Here is a 26101-nt window from a genome sequence, read left to right on the forward strand (position 1 = left end):
TCGCCCGGGGGGGCTCGCCGCGCCGCCGCCACACCGTCCCGCCGTCCACCCACCGCTACGCCGTCCCGCCGTCCACCCGCCGCCTTCCAACCCGCCGTCCACCCAACGCTACGCCGTCCCGCCGTCCACCCAACGCTACGCCGCCCGCCGTCCACCCGCCGCACACACCGTCCCGCCGTCCGCCCGCCGCCGCACCGCCCCGCCGCCGCGCCGCCCGCCGTCCACCCACCACTACACTGTCCCGCCGTCCACAAGCCGCCGCGCCATCCCGCCGTCCACTCGCCGCCACACCGTCCCGCCGTCCACCCGTCGCCGCGCCGTCCCGCCGTGTATTTCCAGTGAGCATAAAGAGCACAGGGCAGTCTGGCTGGCGTCAGGCGCGCACAGTGGAGACACCGCGGCGCCTCACCGGCCGGGCTAATCACGCGGTCCGGCCGGGCGATCGGTCCGGGTCCATCCGTCCCGCGAAGGGTCTGCCGCACCGTTTCACTATCGTCACGCCGACCGTGGCGCCACCTGCGCCGAGCCTAGCGCCACCCGCGCCGATCCTGACGCCATCTGCGCCGATCCTAGCGCCACCTATGCCGATCACGGCGTCCGCCGCCGACGGTGGCGACAAGCGCCTGAACAGGAGCGTGACGACCGGTGTCGCTAGCCGCCGCAGAAGCATGAACGGTCCAGCTCTTCTTGACGATGGGCACCTTGCTCTCCTCTTCGGCCCTGTGCCGCTGCATCGCCTCCTCCTGCTCCTGGAGTGGGAGGAGCGAGGTCAGCTCTGATCTGACATGTGGGAACGCGCAGAGAACGAACGCAACACGGCGCGGGTGGACCCCCCTTCCCTCATGTGTTGAACGGGCAGCTCATCTGAAGGTGTTGCGACATATTTTCGGTTGTCAATCAATTGACAGCATCGTAACCATTTTATACTTACATTCACAGCAGCAACATTCAGAGTGAGCGTGTGGGGCAACTGTACGGCGCGGAATTTCCGTCATCAAACCAATCAAAACCCTCGGTCCACCATGCGTATGATGCATCATAATTTCACTCAAAGTCATCACATTTTGGCGCTTGCTCGGGGCCATCGCCTATGCGCGGCTAGCAATTGAATCCATCCACGGCACGTTAGAGCATCGAGATAATGTTTTCACGACCTAGAGTAACCCTCGCGCGGCGAGGTCTGCATGCCACCTCCTCCAAGCGGCATTCCTGGGACCACGGAAAACCGTAAGATGGTTCCATTTTGTCTACTAGACCCTTAGAACATTTACTGCCTAAGTTTTGCACGGTTCCAGGTCTATGCAAGTCACTGAGCTGTGGCATTTTTCCAAATATGCAGCGTCACTTTACGCCAAATACAATGTTTTGCTGCTCATTAGGAGCAAATGGTATCTTGAGACACAAGACCAGTGTCGAAAGGCAGTCTTCACATATGTAGGTCACTTTTGACTGATCAGCAAGTTATTCAAGGTTAATAAAGGTCAATAACCTGTGACGACATTACCTGATCTTTATCGATTCCAATCCCTTGTTGAGCTGAGCCTGATCAAAAAAGGTCCCAACGGTCGACCGTGAGTGGAAATCGAGCATATTTGGATTTGTTAAACATCAGGCTATCTACCATGTCCCGTTTTGCGGCTTTAGCTCAGGTTGCGGCCAAACAGCGAGGGGGAGTGCCTACTGTCCCACCCTGTCAACACCGCTGCCCGAAACAGTTGCGGTCCACCCAGGGCCAAGGCTTGTGGGGCAATCGATATTTGTGAATCAAGAAGCGGCACAGTATATCAAGAAGCATGCAGGAATAGCCTGGGTTTGAGAACGGGCCACGAATGTGTAGGAAAGGTGGAAATGAAGTGTGGATTAGCCTCCTACGGTGATGAGCTAACTCCCGGGAATGATGTCGATGACTGGCTCATGCCCATGACATGATGTGGGTTAGTACTTCACACAACCTACTTTTATAGATGGAGCCTCGTCGCCAAAACACGCCATCATTGTAAATGTGAGCGTACATTTACGCTTTTTAGCAATCAGTGCCATCAATCTTCCATGCAGTTCTAATCGAACTTGGGTCCAGAAACTAAGCATTCATGCTAACAGCATAAAGAAGTACAGAACAGCGCCACGGCGCGGCTGAGATGGCACCACCGTCGCCGCGCGGCCCCTGCCCCACCCACCTGCAGCCGCCGCTGATTCTCGCGGAAGGCCTGCAGCGGGTCGTCGTACTGACGGTAGAAGTCCATCACCTCCCGCACGTCCCCGACGCCGGACGTGGCCACGGCTGCCGGCGGGGACGGGGCAGGTCACGTGGGTCGACGGTCTAGGGGGGGACGTCGGCGTGACCCTGTCTCTGGTGACGGAGAAGTCCATCCGCCCTGGTTCCGCCACACTCCGCTAACTCAGCGCGGTCAGTCAGACGACCACAGCAGCAAGGCCGTTAGACAACGCAGGGCGACCGAGCAAAAACAAAGCGCAACGCAAATGTCCGCGACAACGTAGGTAGCCTAACACACGGCAAAAAGAACGTCATACACCCAGCAGGCACCTCGTACCAAACACTCGGCGAGCACAGCGTCCTCAACGATGCCGCAGAGGACTGTGGGCTTGGCTTAGGCCAGACCGAGGGCGGTGCGGGTGTCTGGACGGTCAGACAGACAGACATGCTGACCTTTGAGCAGCATGGCCAGGTCCACCAGACTGCGGTCGTCGTCATTGCCCGCCCACTTCTTCACCCTGAGGTGGTTCCGCGGGTTCAGCTGTACCGACTTGTCGTTCCAGTCCACCATGATCACCTGCGGGACGCGTGGGCTCGGGCAAACCGTGCGTCTCCATGGCAACTGGTCAGCGTCACAGCAGCACAAACGACTGTTGGATCGAGCCTCTCCCCCCTGCTCCATCAGAGCAATGGGCCCCAAGTTCACTTTGGGATCCTATGCGATTAGTACCGTATTCCAAAAAACGTGCCTGGCGGTCCATTTTATAACCACATCCCATGAGTAGAACCACCGCTTTTGCCGCCTGATCATAAATGATCCACATCCCCCTGCGTTGGTCCGCAAGATCCCCTGGTGGGGCCCGCTCGGGACCGGGCAGTTCGTACCCCCGATGGCCCGGCCCACTGGCTACCTTGCTGAGGTCCCTGTTCAGACAGTTCAGATCCTTGACGTGGTGGCTGTTGACGTAGCGGGTCGAGTCCTTGAAGAGCCGGTACATGACGTACCCCTGCGGGTCCAGCGCGTCCACTATCGGCGACGCAGTCTGAAATGCAAGCAGAGACACATTATTGGTGAGCCCCGGCGGAAATACAGACATTCCTACGTCATGCAATACGAGCATAGAGTCCGAAAACACAAATGATTCACGACCGCCAGCGGAAATACAGATATCCCTACGTCATGCAGTACGAGAAAAGAGTCTGAAAAGACGAAGGATTCACGAGCCCCAGCGGAAATACATACATCACTTTATCATGCACTACAAAAGTTGATAGCTTTATTCATTCAGAAGCGCAGCAACATACCTCACGTGCGTACGCCTCTCTAAATTGTAGACACATCTACATCATGTGCAAAGCTACCAGCACCCAAAAACAACCCACAGCTCACTTCCGCCCCACAGAAGCGCGGGTCCAAGCCGCATCGACACCCCGCTGACCCCTAGCGGCGATCACGCGACTCCGCCGCCGCTGTACTCACAAATCCCTGCTCGGCCGTGTAGACGACGACCTCGAAGAGCGGCGGGCCGACCTGCTGCAGGAAGAAGTCGATGCCGGGCCGCTTCTTGAAGCGCCAGCCCGTCTTGTACGTCCAGTCGGGGTGGACCAGCACGCCGGTCATCTCCAGCACGAGCGTGTAGGGCGGCTGCATGTACGGGTACTGCAGCGGGTCGGGCAGCAGCTGGGCCCGCGACGGGTCCTTGATCATCTGGCGGCGGAGCGTGGCGAGACGCGTCAGGCGGGGGGAGGGGAGGAGCGGCCGCGGCGGACAGGCGGCGCGTCGGTCTCCGGCGACGCGAGACGAGGCGCTTTACGACATGGGGAGACGGGTCCGCTGAAATTCCGCGCCACCGAGAAAAGATCTCCAGGAGCAAGGAGCGACAGAGCAGCTGAAGCGATGCACCGCACAGATAGGTTTGCGATGCAGTTACCTTGTTGTAAAGCTTGAGCTCCTTCCACGTCCTGCTCAGGTACTGCGTTACGAATGACATGTCCGAGAACTCGTCGTACATGACGTTGCCCTCAGGGTCCTTGATGGGCGCCCCTGTAAACAAAGAGAGCTTAGGTTCTGTGCATGTCCTCTGAAACAAAGTGGGAGCTGGACGGACAAATCGTGGATATTGAAGCATCCACGTTAAATCTTGAAAAACATGCACAAGCGTTTTCTGGGTAGCGAGATCATATAGCACGCAGAAACGCTTCAATAAAAAGAGGCACCTACATGACGAGGCACACAAAATACACCTTGACAACATAACGCACAAGGACAAGAAAAGACAAGTGGCATAACAGTGCTATCAAACCTACCAAACTGACCCGCCTAAAATGTACGACGCACCTTGAAAAATGGTCACCTAGCGCACCACACATCGGGGCCATGGCAACAATTATCCCACGTAAGCGGCTTCATCGCAGGCCCGCGGGCAACCAAAACGTACCAAACACTGCTATCGTCCAGCCGCTGAAGCCTGCCAAGGTCACGCCGAAGAAGGCGAAGGTGTACTTCATGGCCCTCCACGACGCCTCCTTCCTCTTCTCCTCCTCGGCGCGCTCGTCCTCGCTCTTCTGGCCGCCATCAGACTGCTTTCCGTCGCCGCCCGTCTTCCCCTGGCTCTCCTCCGCCTTCACCTTGGCGCTAAGGATCTCATCGGCCAGTCCGGAGCCGGCCGACGTGGAGGTGAAGCCGGTCAGCTTGCTGCCCTCGCTGCCGCCCTTGCCCGTTGAGTACAGCGCCACAGTGGACGTCTTCAGGAGGGAGGCGCCGAGCCGCCGCAGCAGCGGCTGCGAGTCCAGCCGCGGGCCGGCGACCGTCCGGCACACCGCCTGGTGCGAGAGACGCGACAAACCCGACAGGCTGGCGGCCAGCTGTGCGCAGCGTCCGGCGGCCATCGCGGCGCACTCGGACTGACTAGTGTCGCTCGCGAGCTTACGAGCAGTATCCCTTCCGTCAGGCTCCGAGTCCGGACAGCCAATACACTTGCAACAATGCTGATATTAATTGATTGTTTCAGCTCCTGTCAACAGCTTCCTTTGAATGTTGCGGTAGACCTGAAATGGCAGTGAAGTGTCAGATGTGCATATGCATGGCAAAACTGTTCTAAATTTTTTAAAAGTTATTCCGAAGCAAGGGCAGTGTGGCAGAGGGAGGATGGGGGGGGGGGGGGGGGGGGCAGAAAAACCATTGCTCCCTGCCAGCAGGCAGGGGAGGCAATACCAACTTTTTGCCAGATCAAAATTTTGGAATCCCTTTTGCCTGAAGGCTTTGTAGGTTCTCATGGATTACCAAAAGCAATGTCAAGTAAGCCCTCATAACTGAGGTAGCCCATGCTCCAGATCACAAGTCCCTTTTGCTGGATCATGGAGGCCCCCTTCTGAACTAGGTCTCTATTCTGCATTAGGATGCAGTGCAATGTGTCACAAAGACCCCTTTCTAGAACAGGAGAGTCTTTTGACATCAAATGGCCATATATCTGGATCAGGAAGACCTGGCTTTGGGCTGACAATGCCCTTTGCTGGATTTGGAGGCCCTGTTCTGAAAGAAGGAGGTCCTTAGCTTTATTGAGAAGACCCACATGCTAATCAGAGGGGCCTTAAGTTATTAACATGGGTGTTGATACATGTCACAATTTGACAAGGATCAAGCCCTCCCCCTTGCATATGACACATGTGGAATATTCAGAGGTGGAATGGTCCTTCAGATGTCTCTCAAGTGGGCTTGGGAAAGCATTTGTACTTGAGTCTGTGGTCCCATCTACCAATATGTATCATGATGGCTGACTCCCTTGGATTGGGGCAGACTATCCCCTTAGCAGAGTATAGAGTATATCTTCTAGCAAAGCCAAGGTTGCCAATTCTCTCAGCATGGGCATCCTTCAGCCTAGTATAGCCTGTGTTTCTGTCTAAGCCTCAAACACAACTTTGCCTAAGGTTGGGGAAAACATGGTCTTGGAACACCTTCTTCCTGGGGTTATGACATACCATTATCAGGGATTAGCATCATCCATTAACCTGAATTTAGGGGTCCCACTTTCTTTGAGTTTTGATGACACACTTTTGGCTTCCATTAACATATCAACAGGGCAGCCTTAATTGGATGAAAGGGTACAAAAATTACATGATTTTAGAGGAGATCTGGCCCTACTTGAGTTTCCCACTGCTTACACTTAATAGTGCACCACCTGCCTTTGTTGAACTCTACACATGATCAACTGAGAACTACATTAGATGAACACATATGTGATCATCTAAGAAGTATACTCACTCATGGCATGACACTTAATAAACATGGCAAAAATCACATCTATCCTCAGGTCTTCAGGGGCTTACATCCCTGCACACACTGTTTGGTGGGACACCCAAAAACAGACCTCATGGTATGTTTTCCTGAGAGGCATATAAGGCAGAGTATGTCAGACAATACCCTGAGCTGGTAGCACAACCAAAATGACATGGTTAACAACCAAAAATAACAGTTGTTAACACACATCCAAAAGATGGTTAAACCATGTTCCCCTGCCTCTCATAAATTAGTGAAAAGGCAGACATTATATCTCTTCAGGCTGAGTTTTCAGGAACACAGCTAAAACAACTGCCTGCCAGCAAAATAACCGCCCACAGAGCAGGGCTCCCAAGCACCATTCACACTCCACCTGATGATGTATGCACCAAACTCAGTCTGGGCTATATTGCACTGAATGTCCAAGCTGCTATAAGCTCCCACCCTAAAATTACATTTATCTGAAAAAACATCACTCAACAGACTAAAATAGGTGGTGCTAGCATCAATGCTCCAGCCACAGGACATCAAAATTTCTTGTGAACACATGCCAAGATTCTTTATCCAATGTTTCACTATGCTGGAGATGCTTTGCACATGATCTTACTTACACTCTGGAACAACATTTCCTTTCAACAACAAATAATGTATCTGCCATTTGGTCAGTCTGAAAAAATACATATGCTGCACTGGAGACCTTTTCAACATGAGTACTCTGAGCCTAGCAATTGCACATGCCACTCAGGGCCAAGCCAGATTAGCTTTTACATACATGAAAAAGTTTCTACAGCATTTTTGACTAAAAACATCATGACTCCATGAAACATTTGCCCCCTACACACTGAAATTGATGCTGACCATTCACCCAACTGGGTGCTTGGATTCACGATGAACATGCGGTGTAATGGTTGCCGTGATTGTAGTTTGGCCTTTGGGTACTTTGGAGCGGTAGTCAGGGTAAGAACTGACTTATCTGTGGGCCGCAAATCACCACAATTTAACGTTACTTTGAAAATGATGAGCAACTACAAACGGAAACTGCCCAAAACCACTTCACACGTTGCCTGTTCCCAACCAACATATTACAGGAGCATAAGCCGGATGGGTTCCGCACCTGAACATCCACACAATCGCGTGCTTAATACGGTCCCGTGCGCAAAGCACCGTACACATGATTGCAGCTTACGCGTCACTAACGACTACGTAGGCTGCTTCCAAAACAAAATTCTCTTAGTTTCTCGAAATTTTTTCTATTCCGTATCATCGGTCCCACGTGCGTGTTTCGGACGTGTGGATTGATGCGCTGCTGTGTTCACCCCCGTGGGTCTTGGTTTGGGGCTGCTGGTTGTTCCTCTCGGTTATTCGTGCATTAGGTATTCAAAAAGGTAAGGCGTTCCGCTTGGTGCTTGGGGATATCGACGCATCCCGGCGACCTGCCGGGCAGGGTGATTTTGTCACAAGTACCTACGTATCGTGGAACACTGCGTCCTGGTTTGGGATCGATAGTAAATATTACTATGTGTATTTAAGGGTCCATACAGCATAACAAGTTTTTTTTGTTGCATCCTACCGAAATGAGCCGAAATTTCCCTTAAGAAATATATTTTGAGCAATTAAAATGCGGGAAGACCCGGGGCCAGATTGCCAAAATACCCGGGTCACCTGCAAAAAAGATACATGCTGCGCTGTTCACATGAGCATGTTGTCACAGGCAGTAGCAAAATTCCACCAACAATTTCAGTGCATGTACAGTGTAAATGTGAGATCCCCATGTCCAGTGCATAATCACCAATTTCAGCACAGGGTCACAATGTTTCAAGGAGTTATAACATGATGTGATGAATAACAAGGTAATTTCAAGCAAAGATAGTTTGAAAACTCATCACAGTTTGGTCTTGCCTGAGTTTTGCACACATGTGCTCCAGGTTCAGCACACCCATGTCACAAGCATTGGATGCAATGGATGATTCTTTTTTGCAGGCTGGCTGGCTGATGTGCTGATTGATTTGTGACACTAAAAAAATACTTAGCCAATGGTAGGCCAAATTGACAATGATATATATTATGCCATAACACATGTCCCATGCAGCAACAATTTTCACCTTACTGTGGAGCATATACCTACTAAATCTAAACTCTGAGTTTATTGCTCAGTCAGGACTCATTTCATTGGATAGGGGCAATATTTCATGGACATGTGATTGTGATATTGCAATGGTTGTTTCAGGGAAAATACTACAACACATTTTTTTCACAGAAAAATGGTCTGTATATTCTTCATAAATTAGCATTTTTCTTCCCCCAATGTTATTAGACCCCAAAAATCATGTCAACCCCAATTCCAAAGACCAGGATAAATTTTGTGACCCCACCTCCCTTTATATTATAGGTATGTGCACCACAATACTTTTTCAAAAGCAGTAGTATATAATAGAAGCAGTCATTTATCAAAGTGTGGAGAGGTTCATATGTTTTGCAAGTTTAAAATGTTTAACAACTGACCAAATGAGCATTTGTGAGCTCACTGGTGCATCTCAAGAGTGGGATCTTGACATTTCATGCCACCCTGGAGTGGAAACAATTCTTTTCTATCAGGAGAGGTCCTGGCCAGAGCTCCAATAGGCCCCCACTGATGTTCCAGATTATAATATTGACTTAACATAGGTAAGGGATACCACTGTTTGTCCTTTGTTGCTCAATAGTGCTTTAAGTATTATAGCATATTTTTGTGCTTGGTGTATGTCATAAAAATGGAGAACTGCTTGTAGGTCTAGTCCAAGTCCAGGCACTAACCCAGGCAAGATATCACCACACACCAGGATTTGGCACAAACAAGGAGAATCAGGTGTTAGGTGTTTTAGAGGTAGTTCTCAATATGCATTAAGGTGACAGAAGTTGGGGATAGGTCACACTTCACACACCTTTGCACCTTTTAATTTTTTGGCAAATTTGCATGATATTCAAACAAGGGTAGATGGTTATGAAATTGTGCATTTGTGGATAATGATTTGGTGCATCAGAGGTTGTTTCATGCAAGTTATGCATGAGCACACAGGTTTGCATTCAGTTGTTATAGGGGTTCTGCCACCTTCCACCACCTCACACTTTGACATTAACCTGCCAACTTTGAGAGGAAAGTGTATGAAATGTGTGGAAAACTGGGTGTTGTGTGAAAATAAGGATACCCAGTTTGTTGTTTTCAGGTAGCACCCATCAACTGGTTATGCAGGACCATTTCCTTGGCTATGCATTTTGTAATATGATCCTTAGCAAGCCCACTGTTTACAAATATGCGTTTTCATAAGTTGTTCAGTGCATTAGCGAGGAACATTACTCACGTGTTTTGATAACGGCATGTTTGTTTATTTGTTTTGATGCCTCGTTTCAATAAAAGAATGTTGCTGAAATATCAAACAAACTATGTTTCCATTCTCCTGGTTTTTCTGAGCAATAAAGCTAATGCTACTGTCTTATCAATATGCATTTTCCACAGATGATCTCTTTTAAAATACTTTTCATGCCCCAATGCAGGAAATTTTCTGATCATATGCTATAAGCAGCACACTCGCACAAACAGGCACATGCTAACATGTATGTACCACACAGTCGTCTGCCTTTTGTGATCCCTCAGGCTCTGTGAGCAGAAGATGGTTCCAGGGATCTAGATTGGAACCTTACCATTTTATGGGTCATGGGACTGAAGGGTTTATTTAAAGGCAAGACTGTAACTGGAAGCCTCACTGCTGGGTTCATCTTCACATTGAATTAACCCTGTGACCAATCAACCAATCTGCTTTTTCTGTCATGTTTTGGGCAGGAGCTGTGCGAGGACATGGCCATCAAAGCTGGCTTTCAACCAGAAACAGCCCACATACTTTAAACTGTGACCTGAACTGTGACCTTAGTTGTGACCAGACTGCGACGGCGGGATGGACCCGGAGACGCAGGAGAGCGTGCGGGACAAGCTGGAGCGCGCCATCCACCTGCTGGAGGTGGTGAGCGCCTCTGACCCCGAGGACGAGCCGTACAAGTCAAAGTACGCCGCCCGCGAGCTCCTCAACGATGCCAAGTTCCAGCTGGAGCGACACATCGAGCAGAGTGGTGAGTGTCCAGTAGGGTGCTGCTCTGGTCAGCTGAAGACACAGGGGCGATTCAGAGCAGATGGTAAGGTTGTTGGAGAATCTGAGAGAAGAAGGTGAAGCATTTGTGTTTGGATAGTTGGTAAGGCTATCATGTTTCATCAGCTGTGACAGCTCTGGAATGCAAGAACAAACTGGATCTAACACAGGCCTCAACCTATGTGAATGCCTGAGGCGAGCAAAAATCTGTAAAAAAAGAATGCTGACAGAAGAGTTTGTTGTGCCAAACATAAATGTACCCGCACATGTTTTTGTTAGGTCATGTGAAAACTTCAAATATTCATACAGGCTTTTTGAATATGCTGGTTCCAATATTCTTTCCGCGGCCAGATGGGATGTGTAGCTTTGGTGCACATCTTTTCCCTAGATACGAAGCGAACATGTATTTCTGTTATTTCACCTCAAAACATGACGGTACCGCTGTCCATGTGCCGTCATTTTGTATCCCTGACTCATTTCCCTGCAACACTGTGTGCTCTGATGAGCCTGCGTGCCGCCGGGTCTTGTCTCGGGCCCTGGCTGGGGCCCGGGCCCCGCCCCCGTGACCCGCACCCCGGCCGCGCTGAGAGCCGCCGTCCCGCCGCGCCGCCAGACGTGATCGGCCCGGCGTCGCACCAGCTGGCGGCCGTGCTCTACTACCTGGGCTACATCGGCGTCGAGACGGACGAGCCGTCGGCCGGCGAGGAGCTGCTGGAGGCGAGCCTGCGCGCGGCGCCGGCGCTCGGGCCCTGCACCGTCATCAGCACACTGAGCGCGCTCAACCAGCTGGGCCTAGTGTGGAGCCGCCGAGGCGAGCACAACCGCAGCCAGCACTACCTGCAGACGGCCGAGACCGTGTACCAGCAGTACCGCGACCAGGTCACGCTCAAGGTGTGTGCGGCGGTGGCGTCGGCGCGGGGGGGGGGGGGAGCGTCAGGGAACGCGCGAGATCGGCGCGGGGGCGCATGTTGGGGAACGCGCGAGATCGGCGCGGGGGCGCATGTTGGGGAACGCGCGAGATCGGCGCCGGGGGGCGCATGTTGGGGAACGCGTGAGATCGGTGCGGGAGGCGCATATTGGGGAACGCGCGAGATCGGCGCGGGGGGCGCATGTTGGGGAACGCGCGAGATCGGCGCGGGAGGCGCATGTTGGGGAACGCGCGAGATCGGCGTGGGGGGCGCATGTTGGGGGACGCGCGAGATCGGCACGGGGGCGCATGTTGGGGAACGCGCGAGATCGGCGCGGGGATCATGTCGGGGAACGCGCGAAATCGGCACGAGGCGCGCGCCAGGTACAGACACGGTGACGTGGAAGATGTGCGCGTGACAATCCTAGGGGAGTGGGGGGTGGGGGGGGGGGGGGGGGGGGTACCGTCAGGCGGAGCCAAGAGCACAAACTGCTCCTAGCCTTGCGTTAGAGGTAGGATAAGGCTACATGCGCGATCGCTTCACTGCTGAGAAGTGTTCGGTTGCATGCCACTCGCGGCGTGAAACGGTCGCGTGATGATATCTGACCTTGTTGACCTTGTCGATGTCTGGCGGTGTCCGCTGACCTCCGACGACCCCCGCGGCAGCCGGTGGAGATGTCCGAGCTGTTCCGGGAGGGTCGTCCCGACGATGAGAAGACGGACGACTCGAAGGAGGGCCGCAGCGGCCAGACCAAGCTGGAGGAGCTGCACACCCTCACGCTGTACTATCTGGCCCAGGTACCCCCCCCCCCCCCCCCTCCCGCCTTCCGCTTACCACGTCGGTCGGCATGCGTGCCGTGTGGTCGGCGGTAATGTGGACGGACAGTGTATCTCCGTGGTGTAGCCGGCGGAGTAGTGCGCAGTGAGCGGCCTCGGCGCGGGAGGTCTGGGTCCCGAGCCCCCCCCCCCCCCCTGCCGCAGCAGACTCACTGCCCTGGTCTCCACCAGAAGCGACGACGCTTCGGAAGGTAGTCTTATGCAGTGCTAACTGCGTGATTTACTTTTTTCCTGATCGCTAAATGACCATTACAGTCGATACGTCCTAAAACACCAAAGACAACGACTGTTAGTTTTTCTTAGGTAGTTTATCGGACTTCCCCGCCTGGTAAGCGTGGTGGGCCAATGCATTTCTTTCACGTCCCCTTAGGCGTACAACAACGTGGGCGAGCCGGTGAAGGCAGCGCTGTACTGCCACAACACGCTGTCCCGGCAGCTCGACAGCGCTTCCTTCGACAAAGTGGAATGGGCGCTTAACTCGGCCACGCTCTCCCAGTTCTACCTGCCCAAGCAGATGTTCCGGTGAGCCCCCCCCCCCCCCCCCGTCCTCCTTACACGCAGGGCCGCACGATGTGTTCGTTTTGAAACTCACTTGCGTTGTGGTTGAAGTAATAGGCGCCGTTTTAGTCGCAGGAGGTATGTTCTGGCTTCCGTGAGTTTGCCTCACTGATAACCTTGCTTGGTGATTGGTCACAGCAAGCGGGTCTTCCGTGCCATTTTGTTGATTGGATCAAATAAGGACGATGACTTGATATAACTTATGTGCATGACTTTTTACCAATGACTAATTGTGCTGTGTATTCAGCTCCGCAGCCGTCCGCCCTTTGCTCCCCCCCCCCCCGATGTGGTGACGTCACGCGTCACGTGCTGCCGCAGGAACGCCCGTCACCACCTGGCGGCGGCGACGCACGTGCTGGAGCAGCACGGGGAGGAGCTGCGGGCGGCACCCGACCAGACATCCGAGGAGCACCAGGCCAAGTAAGCCTCCGGCCGGGGCTGGCGAGCCGGGCGGGGGTACTCATGGTGTTCATGCGGTGCTACCGCGACGGCCCGACGCGTCAGCTGGGGGGGGGGGGGGGCGTGTGTCGCAAGGTGGCGCTCCTGACGCGGGGTCTGGGGACGGCTTGGACCGGCGCGGCTGTGCTGACACTTCCGCTGGTCACGTGCTTACCTTCCCGCGGGTCGACCGTCGACCATCGCGGCCGCCCCAGGCGTCGAGCGGGACGCGCAGTCTCACCGGGGTCGGTGCGCGCCAGGCTGGAGCGGTACCGGCACCGGGAGGCGGATGTGGCGCGCTGCTGGACCAAGCTGGGTCAGGTGCTGCTGCAGTCGTCGGCCGAGCGGCTCGTCACCTCCACGCCCTCGCCGCCGGCCGAGCCCAGCACCGGGCAGCTGTTCTTCCGGCAGCTGGAGCTGTCGCAGCTGGAGAAGCAGGTGGGTGGCGGTGGCCGGCAAGTGGCGCCGCCTGACGCCGCGCTCTCTGTGGGGCGGTGCGCGAGGGCGTGCCGGCGTGTCAGACGCGCAGGAGGCTCTGTGGATTAGACTGTGAGGCATGCGCGGAGATGGTTGGCAAATGCGAGTCTTTGCGTTTTTTCCTGTATTTCTAGAAATCGAATTTTTTGTTATTATCCTTGCTTTATTTTGTTCTGTGCTTTGGCGTGACGCTGTTCGTCTTCGCTGTTCAATTCCCTGTGATATTCGTGGTGGAAGCTTTTTCTTTTGAAGATGGGCTCGATGATTCTGCTGATTCTTGATTGTTCTCTTGTCACGATTCATTGGAGAAAAAGAAATGCATTAGTTTCGCCTCATCATGCATTTCAGGCTGCCTTCATGGCACGACTGCCTGGCTAATCGTTACTAAATCGGGTCATGACATGAGGGCTGAAACACCGTCAGAGCTTCTAGAATACGCAGCCAAAATGCTGAACTGTAATCACGCCTCACCTACACCAGCGTCGCTGCCCTGGGCCAGCAGCGCCGACGAACTATTCCATGACGGCCGGAGTGTCTCGCCACCCCGCCTCTCTCCGGGCTCCCCTAACTCCCTGCTCTCCCTCTACAGATGCCGGACTCTCCGGTGCGCGACTTCGAGGAGGCGCGCCGCGTGTTCCTGTGCGCCCAGCGCTGGATCCAGCGCGCCAAGGAGTACTATTCGCTGCAGGAGCACGCCTCCGACCACGTGGAGGTGGTGCGCGAGCATAGCCAGCTGTTCAAGGCGCTGATCTTCTTCGAGAGTGACCTGGACCGGTGCGGACTCGAGCGGTGGAAGGAGAGGGGCGGCCGTGGTGTCGGGGGGGGGGGGGGGCGGTGTCGGATAAGGCTGCTGCCGCTGTCAGTTCAGCCACGGGTCTCCAGTAGTCTGAGGAAGAGTGTGATCAGCTGAGCAGTGATTGACGTGTTGCTAAGTGATGGGAAACTGGATTTGTATCAAGGTCGATGTGCCCTAACCGTGCTGCCAGTCATCGATGTCGCCATCGCTGACCTGGTCTTCGCGCCGCTTCCAGCCAGTGCAAGATGTACAAGCGTCGTGTGGACCTGCTGGAGCCGGTGCTGGCCGAGCTAAACCCCACCTACTACCTGCTGGTGATCCGACAGCTGCAGTACGAACTGGCCGAGATCTACAGCGACATCGCCCAGTGCAAGGTCGAGGTGAGCTCAGGTCCGCGGCGTGGAGAGGCGAGATCTAGAGCGGCAGCGACATCGCCCAGTGCAAGGTCGAGGTGAGCTCAGGTCTGCGGCGTGGAGAGGCGAGATCTAGAGCCGCAGCGACATCGCTCAGTGCAAGGTCGAGGTGACCTCAGGTCTGTGTTGTGAGACGGCGAATACACCGCACAACGCCACGTCGAGTTCAGCTGGAGCTCAGGTATGCGAACTGACACAAGGTAGGTAAATTGTCCTGGTAGGATGAGTCATTCGTGAATGAATGGGTGGGTTCTACCTTGTTGATCTGGGTAGCCTTTCGATGAATTCACTGCTGATTCAGTGAATTCAATTCACTGAAAATGCCTGTGCAAAAACGCGGCTGGAATGCTTGTGAGCGTCCTGTCAGCCCTGCTGGCTGGTGGAGCTGGGATTGGCAGTCCTGCTCAAGCCACTGTGACCAGGTGTGTGACCTGTGACCTGGTGTGTGGCAGGTGACCTGGTGTGTGACGTGTGACCTGGTGTGTGACCTGGTGCGATCTGTGACCTCATGTGTGGCCTGCGACCTGGCGTGTGACCTGTGACCAGGCATATGGCTATCACCTGGTGTGTGGCCTGCGACTTGGTGTGTGATCTGTGACCTGGTGTATGACCTCTGACCTGGTGTGTGACCTGTACCCTAGTGTGTGACCTGCGACGTGGTGTGTGGCGTGTGATCCAGTGTGTGACCTGTGACCTGGTGCGTGACCTGTGACCCGGTGTGTGCCTATGACCTGGTGTGTGACCTGCGACGTGGTGTGTGGTGTGTGATCTGGTGTGTGACCTGTGACCTGGTGCGTGACCTGTGACCTGGCGTGTGACCTATCACCTGATGTTTGAACTGTGACCCATTCCAGCTCCAGCGGGACCGAGACAAACGGGGCCAGCACGTGACCGCTCACGTGGTGGAGAAGATTAACCACCTGGCGCACCAAAGCATCAAGTACTTCGACCTGTTCCTCGATACACTCAAGGACAGGTGCGTTGCGGGACGGTTGAGAACGCAGGGACAACTCAAAACGGCCGTCTTGCCCCTCCGGCGCACCGTCAATGTTAAATGGATTCGGTTTACCGAAGATGCGTTTTAGCTCATCATGTAGTGGATCGCTGCGTACACTCCTGATTCGTCGGTACACTTCCTGTTTGCCAAGAGAGTTTTTTACACGCTATTCAAAGTTACAAAGTGTTCGCCTTAGCTTAGGCTTGATGCAGGTGAGTTTCACATGTTGGTGCTTACATAATGACACCATAATAGCGCAAAATACCACGGCTGAAGACAAAGCGGAATAGTTGCGATGACCTTTGTTGGAATTCGTTAGTGTTAAGTTTTTGAAATGTAGTTCCCTGCTCGATCTGATAACATATAGAGAAAAAGTACTTTTGGATTAAGACCCAATCCTTACATAATTTCGGTTTGTTTGCCTGTCCCATTGCGCGCGGGGAGGTGTGCTGCAAATAGCTGCGATCGAACGGAGACTACCGCCCCGATGTCGAGTCCGTCGTGAGCCGGTGAAGTACCAACACGGTGCGCTACTGTACTGCCCACGCCCGGTGTAACCATGACAACGCATCTGGCAGCGAGGGCCACTTCCCGGAGAAGTTTGACGAGGACCTGACGCGGCCGGTGCTCATCGCCTACTTCCACCTGGGCCACCTCTACAACCGGCTGATGGAGATCGAGCTCAAGCCCAAGCTGGCCAACGTACAGAAATCGATCGCCGCGTACCAGGTGCGCCACTGGTGCTCTGTAGCCCCCTGCCCCGGTCGGCGGAGGGTCTGGGCCGCCGACTGTGCCGGTCTGGGTGGGTGCGACAGCGGCCGGCCGTGCCAGGACTCCACTGAACTAGACCCCACGCGAACCGCTAGCCTTCGCGGGGTCTGGCCGCAAAGGATGGCGAGATCGCGTGAGTGCTGCGTGGGTCGCGTGTACAATTTCGGCGCCGCGGCTGGTCGCTGGTTCGGTCACGTGATCGGCTGGCAGCAGGGGTCGGCCCGAGCGGATGCACCTGGCGGAAAACCGAAACGACCGGCAGCAATGACACCCGCGTGCCGCCTACGTTGCAGTTCATCATCGACTACTGCGACCGGGTGCCGATGGGGGCGGAGAAGATGACCGAGGAGCTGGCGGCCTGCCGCGAGATGGCGCGCCTGCTGCCCACCAAGATGGACCGGATACGCAACGCCATCAACGATGGCGGCACCGTCACCACCGACCTCAAGGTCTAGCTGAAGCCGCCGGGGGAGAAGCGCCTGAATCATGTGATATTTGACGGCGGAGCTGGGAGTATGGGTGGGCGGCGAGGCCGCTGAGGCGGGCGCTGGTGGGAGGACGCTGATTAGCTGCAGGGAAGACGGTGGCGGCTGTGGGCCAATCAGCGCCCGGTGTTGACGACTGGTGATTGGTCGATGTTTCCAAGACGAGTGCAGCTGGTCGGCTGACCTGCCGCAAGGGGGCTGAAAAGTCCACGTTCCGTTTTTCAGTCGCTCGTGTTTTTCGCATGTATAACTCTTTGATCGCGCGAGCTTCGCCTTTGGTTGGCTCAGGAGTCGTGATCTTTGCATAATTGCCAGAGTGTACCATGGCATGTTGTTTTGCCTCACTTGACGTCGAGTTTGCTTTGCGTGAGACGCCGTTCCGACGCGGCTGGGCTGCGGCCCAACCGGCATGGGCAAAGGTGCATTCGTTTGTCTGCACTTCGTCGTGGCAGCGTGCCGTGCCGGTCGTATCGTGAGTCACGGGGCAACGGCGAACTTCCTGACCTCCACACGCGTGACTCAGCCTGCGCACCGCCACGCCCCAGTCCGGGCATGCCCTCAAGTGAGGCGTTGAGCTTGTCCGCCTCTGGCTGCACGTGTTCCCGAGCAGCGGCGCCACCCGCCCTGCTGCGGCGGATGCGCGTCGCTGACGTGCCCAGCCGTTGCTGATTCCGAGTCGTCGCTGCTTCTGCGTTCTTGCCAGTGTCGTTTGAGAAAAACATAAACCGCTTGGCCGGCCGGCCGAGCGTTTCGCCAGCGACTGCGAGTCAGAGCGCTGTTCTAGTGCCGTTGCCAGCAGAATGATCGGGGAACACCCGAGATGCGCCGGTGACGTCACACCCCCACACGTCGGCGCTCTCCGGCCCCGGCACTGGAGTGCATCAGCGGGGATGGACGCCGCGCTCTGGCTCTGGCTCGAACTCGACAGCCGTAGAGAGGGTTGCAGGAGGCAGGGTGTCTCGGGCACGTGCGCGGCGCATAACGCCTCGTGGGATATGCGCCGGGCTCCGCACGTTACCCCGTTGGCGCCGCGTGGGACTACCAGCCGCTGCATGGGTCGGGTTGCGTGTTCGATGCATTGAACACATGTGCTCACTTTTAGTTTACTCATTTGCTCACTTCGTTCTCGGTGCGCGCAGGGGACTCCCAGTCGCTAAGCGTCGTACTCGCTTCATGGTGCACGCCTGTAGCTGTTTTCGCTTACATGGGCAGCTTTTGACTATGCAAACCGGTGGAAACTCCGTGAAAAGTGGGACAGGCCCCCGATCGCCGATATCTGTCCAGAGCTCCGTCACCTGGTTCACCCTGGAGTGCAATTCCGACACTCGCGCTCACTACAGGAAACCTTCCCCGCCCCAATTTCCATCAGTGTTTCGGCGCTCGTGGCGGGGGCAACGTTCGTATGCAAGAAACGTTGTGGCCGATGTTTATTGCAGGTGTTTCATCAGCGACGAGGCACCGCAAGGGGCGCTGATAGTGATCAGAACATTCATCACTTTTCCTTGCATTAATCTGCAATTTTGACGCTTGTGCTCACTACAGAAAACATACCCTGCCTCCAATTTCCATCAGTGTTTTGATGTCAGTTGTCAGGTATCTGCATGTGGTAGACAAGAAAAACTAGGATTAAGAACAGGCAGTGGCTTGAGCCATTACAAGGCATTTGGCATGGCTGTGGCTCATTAAAATAGGCTTCATTGAAAATTTTGAGCTGTGCCCTCACCACCACAACCCCCATCCATGGCCACACCCTGCAGATGCCCTTGCCTCAATCTCACCTTGGTTTAGATTGAACCTGGGTCTGATCGGAGCAGTTGGAGGTGAGGTGGAAGGGAGGAGGGGGTGTTCAACCTGTCAAAGGCCACCAGGTGTGGACAAGTGATTGCAGTACTTTGGTATCTACATAGCAATTGGGATTTAACTGCAAAGACTATCACTGTCCAAACAGAGAATTCAATGAGCATGATGCGTTGTAGATCACAGAATGCAAAAATGGCAGTGCAGCCATTCTACCAAAATACTTGAGTGTACTCAGGCAGAACAAGTGCATGCCATTCAGTGGAGCCACACTGAATGTGGTAAACCATACTGACATTTCTCATTTTATTACTTGACTATAGACATTGACCCAACACAATATTTGGTGGCTTGGTACCAATACACATATTTTCAACAGTGCAATGAGTACGATGTGAAAGCAGTTTGGCGATGGCCAGCCAGAAGTCTAATTACTTCAGGAAAAGCTTACACTGATAGCAGCATTGCAAACAGGTTGTTCACAGTATGCCTAAATGTGATTTTTACTTTTGCACTGCTCAGAAAGGAATTTGAAAAAAAACTAAGGACAGATATATTGCAGCTGAAATACAACAACAAAATCATAATGCTGAACCAAAGACAATGGATGTGTTCATGAACACATTGATAGCTTCCTCCTGGGAATGGGGAAAAACTGAAAATAACTGATTACAGCACCTTAAAATACATTTAGCACAGGCCATACATACATTTAAAATGCATGCACATATACCACATTGTGGCTTTAGATCAACCAAAGTTACAACATGAGTTAGTTTTTCTTGCTGTTTTATAGAATGTCTTGGACTGAAGGCTAAGGTCTTCTGATTTGGAAACCAGATCATCAAGCTTCTCTCCTCTCTCCAGCACAGTCTGGATGGTGTTGTGAAGAATTATCTTGGTTTCATCAAGCTCACTTTGAATCTTGGTCATAGCATCAGCTTCTTTTGGGTTCTGATACCTGGCCAGCATGGCTTCCAAGCCAGTGAATGCCACTGTTTCTGGGGTGCCTGTTGGCCATGCTTGTGGGGCTACATTCTCAGAGAAGTCATCCAAAACCTTTGTAATCAGAGTGTGGGCAACACGCTGTGGATATTCATGATCAGAAATGACTACTCCTGCCAAATTGTCTCCCCTCACATACACGTGGCACATGTACTCTTGCTCTCGCACAGACTGTCTGGATGACTGGTGGGACCTTTCTACCAGAATCTTGCTAGTAAATGTCATAAATTCCTGCACACTTCCTCTCTGGAAAAACCCAAAGCTCTGCAAATCTTGGGCTGCTTTCAGTGTCTGTGCAGCATGAGGGTTCTTGTAAAGTACTGTAATACTGTACAACTTCATGGCTGAGGCTAACAATATAGCGGAGTGGCAGTGTGAGCTTTCTCTGCCAAGTTAGCCAGTTGCACCACACAGCCACTGATGTCTTCCAAATTGTCTGATTGAAATGAATCGGAGCCAAATGACAGCTTCCACTTTATCCTCTCGATGCTTTGGCTTTCCTCTACTTCAATCTTTCAAGGTCAGAATTCCGCCTCCGTGAGCACAACTCGGTCAACAGATCTTCACCCCACAATTCCTTTCCTGATGAAACGGCATCTAGTTTGAGATCAGCTGACCAAGATGCAGGATTCTCAATCTTTATCCCAACGTTTGATGACTCACTGCCGGCCAGCCTTACCCTCCAACTAATGCAACAGATGTGCGCTGATGTACAGACCACGCACCGCGTCCCCCACCCGCAACACAAGGAACTGGTCAGATTATTACAGAGGCTCGGGCAGACTGGGACGCGCACAAAATTGCATAAAGCGTCGCATTCGTAGCCAGATACGACTGCCATCTCTGACGTAGTTCAGCTGCCTTCTAGCACAAAGGTTTTTACCCATGCTTGATGGGAACCTCCTCCAAACCCTGGGAAAGCTCAGATGTCGGTAGATGGTACAAGTCGTATATCAGGGGTGTAAGCTCCCTTTCAGCTGAGAGGGCTCCAGCCCCCCACTTTGAGAGGACATTGGACCGAATCTGAGGAAAACCTGTTTGTAGGCTGTTTGGAGGTCAAGCTTCGTAAGTGTTCACTGCTCAACCTACCCCGCCCCCCCCCCCCCCAACTTATTTTGAGAACTTACGCCGCTGCTATATATCTAAAAAGGCGTCAGTCATGGTGGTAGGCTTGCAAGAGGGTGTGGGGTGGGGGGGGGGGTATGGTCTTTCAAGCTTGGGGAATCTCTGATTTAATCGCTTACAGGCATGCGCTGGGATCCCAAGATAAGATTAGTAATGCCACAGCATTCCTTGCAAATGGAATCCTGTGATCGAAAGTGCAACCTTTTTGTGGCTTCGGACACATTTGTGAATACTATGACAATGTAGCGAAAGAAACCATGTGTTCTATTCCTATAAATTTGTCACAGGCATGTTTTCATATAAAAGCCTCAGCCCCACCACTTAGACAACTGCATGCTGTTTACCACTGTGCACAGAAAGAAGCAAGATAGTGCTTCTCCCTGTTTACAAGCTATTGTGGCTCCGGCTCCTAAAATACGCTTTGCAGCATTTTGTCAGGCCTATCTTCGTCACACCTGTTGCACACATGTGCCGGAAAAACGGTGCACTTTTAGTGACGTTGCGATATGAAGAGCAATGCGCATACACATAAGACATGTAGAGCATCTCGTGATAGCAATGCTGCTAGCAAAGCATTGCTAGGTTAGGGCAGTAATTTTTTGATTTGTTAAAGCAAATGTTGTTGCAACGATGATACCATAGTAATACAGTGTAATAGCAATGTCATCTGTCATATGACCTTGAAGCCTTATATACCAGCCTAACATGAGTCTGTTTAGTTTTGGCTACTTTAAGCTGCTGAAACACGGACCTCCATTCGATACTGGGCATCGCGTAGGTCGGCTGGAAAAATTTGTCAGTAGAAAGCTGCAAAACAGGCAGGTGTGGACAGCAGCAGCATGCGCAGAGCCAGGCATACGATTCGCAAGAACGCGCAAGAAACGGCCTTGGCGAGAGGCATGCGTAGGGGGCGGCGGACGTGTTGTTGAAGTTGGTTTGGTTGTCGCAGTATTTGTATTTTTACATTGTGCTCCTTTTCGTGGTGACTGGAAGACATCATTATGTGTCGCACACCCATTTAGCAAAATACGCCGTTTGCCGCTTTGGGATACGCAACTCAGAAAGTTCTATTCCTGCTTGGGTAAGTACGTAATTGTGTTTATTTAACCCATTATGTCAGAAATACGAACTGTACGGCAGCATTGACAAGTTACAATGGCGGACCTAGTCAGATCCACTACTTGTAGACATGGCAAGTGAAGTTTTCTTGAATTGTTCAAATGCATGAGATAGCCCAACCGCAGTGAAAATTTGGACAACAAGATTTGTCAGCTAGGCAACCACTGATTTGATAAGGCATCCTGGCAGCCAGACATTAATGGTGTTGGCAGCCAATGATGGTGTTGAATACATCTGAAAATTATGTTAACATGTATAATCCATAGAAGCTGTCACTGCAACAAAAGCCCACAAGCACTTGTTAGTTCCATTTGTATCTAATCTGTCATGGACAAATGAGTGGGGTATCAGGGGGGTTCAGCATAACTCATCAGAGTTTTGCAAGCATTAAGGAAGTGCAGGGAAAATGACAGCCTAGGTCATAAGTGACCGAGCCTCTGTGGAGGTACAGGCCAAGCATAATTACTTATATCATTTATGTATGCATTGACATAGCTTGTAATCTAGATGCTGCCTGGAGTGGAATGGATCCTAACACCCTTTATTTTGCCTGGTTCTCCTGCCTTCAACCCACTTAAAGCATGTGCCTGCAGGCCAAGTCAGAACACTTGCATTCTTTGCTTGTTAGTTTAGGGATGTTTATCTATAAAAGGAGCATGATATGTTGAGCTTTTAAGCAAACACACATCTATATCAATTCTAGTAAGTTTGCAACTGCTTTGTCATCACTGTTAAAATCCTAGCAGACTGAAAAACATTCTCAAAAGTTTGTAAGGTTAGCATATTGTGGCATGTTGCATGTGCATGCCTTGCTGGTTGTGCATGTACTGTTGGTGTTGCATGTGGTAGTGGCTTGCATGGTGGTTGTTTGGTGCATGTGGTTGTGGATGCTCTCATTGCTGCATGCTGCATGCCCTTATGCTAGCTCCCAGGGCTATATGTGGTGTATGGCTAGTTGCCAGCTAATGAGTCCTTTGCATGTGTTGCAGAATGGGTGTCTAGCTCAACTGTGCACTTTGTCCTGAATAAACCACAGTTTAGCACTTGTCACAATGGTGGCAGCTGTGGCCAGACATGATGCTGAAGACAACATCTGAAGAGGACATTAAGCCAGCAATTCAGGAAGAGATAAAGTTACCTGTCATGGTATCTAGTGGCAAAGTGGTTAGACCAAAAGATTTTGATGGGAGGGACAGCATCAGGTGTTTTCTTCACAAGTTTGAGCAATGCACACTGGTTAATGGCTGGATTGATGAAACCACCAAACTGATCCAGTTGTCAGTGTCACTGCCTGACAAGGCATATGATTTCTTCATGCACTTACCAGATGACAGCAAAAACACATATACAGAGTTGCGAAAATCGTGTATGTCCGAGTTTGACTCACCTAGCTTGCAAAGTGACCAAGCACTGCAGTTGAGCTCATAGTGATGCCAGCTGGGACAGTCAACAGCTGAATATCTGCATGAATTACAGCAACTGGCAGAACAGGCTTACCCAGAATGGGCATCTGACCCTCAAGAATGGATTATCAATGCTCAATTCATCAGTGGCCTGGACTATGATCTCAGCATGCAGCTGATGCTTCAAGCCCCAGAAGACGAATCTTTGGCCGACTTGGAATGGCAGACAAGAAGGATTGAGCAGGTTCGCGGTGCACCTTCGGCTCCAACTCCTTCGCCGGCAAGGAGGCTGGAGGCGGGGTCTGCCGTAGCGGAGAAGGTGGCTGAGCTCCGTGACCAGGTCAACGCGGTGGCAGCCTCCATGGCAGAACTTCAGGCGAGCGTTGGCAGATTGACCTTTGGGGGTGCTCATCACAGAGTGCGCGGTAGAGGTGCTTACCGTTCGGGTGGGTGCGCTGGACATGGAGGTCGTGGAGGAACAGCTGTTCCTAGTGGTGCCTGTTATCATTGTGGTAGTCGTGCTCACTCGGCCAGAGACTGTGGTGGCCTACAGCGGGGGCGTGGTGGTCTGTGCTACCGATGTGGACGGCCTGGCCATTTTGCGCGTAACTGCTGAGCTCAGATGAGTTTTCAGTGGGAGCTGGAGAAGAGGGCCACTCGGCGGTCCCAGGTGCGAGGCCCAGTGACGATGTGGTCCAGGAATTGTGCAGTGGTGCGCGCGATGGGGAAACTGTTATGGGTGCAGCCACTGTTCCCGCCAACGATTTAAAGGCTGTGTATGTTGGAGGGTCGGTACAGGGTAAGCCCGTGACATGGTTATTGGATACAGGAGCTGAGTGTACATTAGTAAGCTCGGCAGTACCGGGCGTTTGCGATTTAGCACCCTGCGCGGTGCGCCGACAGCCTGTTTCAATCGATGGTAAACCCTTGTTGTTCCAGCATGGTTGTTGGCAGATATTCGTGTAGGCGCCTCTGTTTTTTCACAACATCCTGTATTTATTGTGGCAGCAGTGGCCACACAGTGTTTGCTGGGCGCTGATGTCATGAGAAGGCTGGAACCACCGTTTCAGTTGACTGGGTCTCTGGAGAGGTGTCTGTAGGTTCGGAAAAACTTGCCTCCATTAGTGATGGGATGCAGGTTGGAGCTGTGACAGCTCTTCGTTGTGGCAGGGTAACACCGCTATGCGATATCGTCGTACCAGGTCGACATGAGATCGTCACGAAGGGGAACGCGGCCCTGGACCAGCCGGCCGGAACATGCGTAATGTACACTCGTGATGGGACGTTTGAAGATAAGCACCAGGTTGTACGTGCTCATGTGCTGGACACCGTTGGAGACAATCATCAGGTGAGCCTGAGGTTTGTGAATTCAGGTGAGGGAAGCATCAAATTATACAAAGGAACAACTGTCGGACTTGTTGAGCAGGTGGCGGTGGTGCATGACTCCTCGCCACCCCATGTTGTTCGTAACGTCGCCCAAAAGAACCAACAGCAAGGGAGGGCAAGTGACAGCGTCGCCAGGAAAATGATTGAAGAGTCCGATTTTGAATTGGAAGAGGAAAAAAGAAGACCGCGAAGCAGCTGACTGCGTACCTGGATCGCTTTCCCACCGCTGGAACACTTGGAAGGTCAGGCGTCATTCGGCATGAAGTTCGGACGGGTGATGCGCCGCCGAGGTCCATGCAGCCGGCGCGAGTGGATCATCGCATGCGAAAACAAATGGACGAAATGGTGTACGACATGCCCGCACGTGACGTCATCAGGCCAAGTGTGTCCCCATACCCAGCAAGAGTAGTTCCGGTGCAGAAGAAAGATGGGACGATTCGATTTTATATCGAGTACCGTAGATTAAACGCGGATGCAATGAGTGACGCTTTTCCACTGCCCCGAATCGATGACTGTTTGGACGCCCCGTCCGGGGCCAAGTGGTGTCATGTCACGGATCAGAAAAGTGGGTATTGGTAGCAGGAGCTCAAGGAGGAGGATAAACACAAGACTGCTTTTGCAACACACAAGGGACTGTTCGAATTTAACATGGCATCCATGGGCTTGAAGGGGGCGCCAGCGTCGTTCCAGCGGGTGATGATGGTGGCACTGTGGTGTCTCGCTCGGAACATCACTCTTTTGTATCCCGACAATATAATCGCCTTTGGAAGAACGTTCGGTGAAAGTTTGGAGAGATTGGAGATTGTTTTAGGGAGTGTTGCGAGCAGCAAATCTGATGCTGAATCCGAGGAAGTGTAGGTTGTTTCGGACGGAGATTCAGTTCCTCGGGCATGTAGGCAGCGGGAAAGGCGTGTCCCCTGATCCCTCGAAAGTGTCTGCAGTGCAGCACTTTCCAACCCCGTCGTCCATTAGGGGGTG

The 26101-nt window shown here is 52.9% G+C and overlaps 3 protein-coding genes across 4 annotated transcripts; 1 reads left to right on the forward strand and 2 right to left on the reverse strand.

Annotated features, from left to right (window-relative positions):
* Nucleotides 1-569: 569 nt before the first annotated feature.
* LOC119094372 (mitochondrial import inner membrane translocase subunit TIM50) lies at nucleotides 570-7606 on the reverse strand. Its single transcript, XM_037217436.1, has 8 exons — nucleotides 7578-7606; nucleotides 4654-5263; nucleotides 4147-4259; nucleotides 3696-3923; nucleotides 3127-3258; nucleotides 2669-2792; nucleotides 2178-2281; nucleotides 570-749 (listed from the first exon to the last, which is right to left on the reverse strand). The coding sequence occupies exons 2-8, from the start codon at nucleotides 5102-5104 to the stop codon at nucleotides 570-572; spliced, it is 1332 nt and encodes a 443-aa protein (XP_037073331.1). The 5' UTR covers nucleotides 5105-5263; nucleotides 7578-7606.
* A 165-nt stretch (nucleotides 7607-7771) lies between these two features.
* LOC119093963 (KIF-binding protein) lies at nucleotides 7772-18045 on the forward strand. 2 transcript variants are annotated; one of them, XM_037216993.1, is made up of 12 exons: nucleotides 7772-7876; nucleotides 10397-10592; nucleotides 11223-11500; nucleotides 12183-12314; nucleotides 12724-12875; nucleotides 13230-13331; nucleotides 13610-13787; nucleotides 14416-14600; nucleotides 14858-15002; nucleotides 15890-16011; nucleotides 16611-16761; nucleotides 17097-18045. In XM_037216993.1, the coding sequence occupies exons 2-12, from the start codon at nucleotides 10421-10423 to the stop codon at nucleotides 17256-17258; spliced, it is 1779 nt and encodes a 592-aa protein (XP_037072888.1). In that variant the 5' UTR covers nucleotides 7772-7876; nucleotides 10397-10420; the 3' UTR covers nucleotides 17259-18045. The 2 variants fall into 2 exon arrangements, with proteins under 2 accessions (XP_037072888.1, XP_037072889.1); XM_037216994.1 differs by lacking the exon at nucleotides 7772-7876 and adding an exon at nucleotides 8081-8250.
* Nucleotides 18046-19377: 1332 nt separating this feature from the next.
* Nucleotides 19378-20583, reverse strand: LOC119094035 (synaptobrevin homolog YKT6). The gene has a single exon (XM_037217096.1). It carries the CDS (start codon nucleotides 20430-20432, stop codon nucleotides 19836-19838), a length of 597 nt encoding a protein of 198 aa, XP_037072991.1. The 5' UTR covers nucleotides 20433-20583; the 3' UTR covers nucleotides 19378-19835.
* Nucleotides 20584-26101: the final 5518 nt, after the last annotated feature.

This window comes from Pollicipes pollicipes, unplaced genomic scaffold (assembly GCF_011947565.3).
Source record: "Pollicipes pollicipes isolate AB1234 unplaced genomic scaffold, Ppol_2.1 Scaffold_4002;HRSCAF=4701_pilon_pilon_pilon, whole genome shotgun sequence".
NCBI lineage: Eukaryota > Metazoa > Arthropoda > Thecostraca > Pollicipedomorpha > Pollicipedidae > Pollicipes > Pollicipes pollicipes.

Coding starts and splice junctions, on each gene's coding strand:
- LOC119094035 (XM_037217096.1), bottom strand. CDS start 20,432: ATGAAGTTGTACAGTATTACAGTACTTTACAAGAACCCTCATGCTGCA.
- LOC119094372 (XM_037217436.1), bottom strand. CDS start 5,104: ATGGCCGCCGGACGCTGCGCACAGCTGGCCGCCAGCCTGTCGGGTTTG. Junction 4,260..4,653: donor CTGGACGATAGCAGTGTTTG/GTACGTTTTGGT, acceptor CTTTGTTTACAG/GGGCGCCCATCAAGGACCCT. Junction 3,924..4,146: donor AGCTCAAGCTTTACAACAAG/GTAACTGCATCG, acceptor CTCCGCCGCCAG/ATGATCAAGGACCCGTCGCG.
- LOC119093963 (XM_037216993.1), top strand. CDS start 10,421: ATGGACCCGGAGACGCAGGAGAGCGTGCGGGACAAGCTGGAGCGCGCC. Junction 12,876..13,229: donor CTGCCCAAGCAGATGTTCCG/GTGAGCCCCCCC, acceptor GTGCTGCCGCAG/GAACGCCCGTCACCACCTGG. Junction 16,012..16,610: donor CTCGATACACTCAAGGACAG/GTGCGTTGCGGG, acceptor CGCATCTGGCAG/CGAGGGCCACTTCCCGGAGA.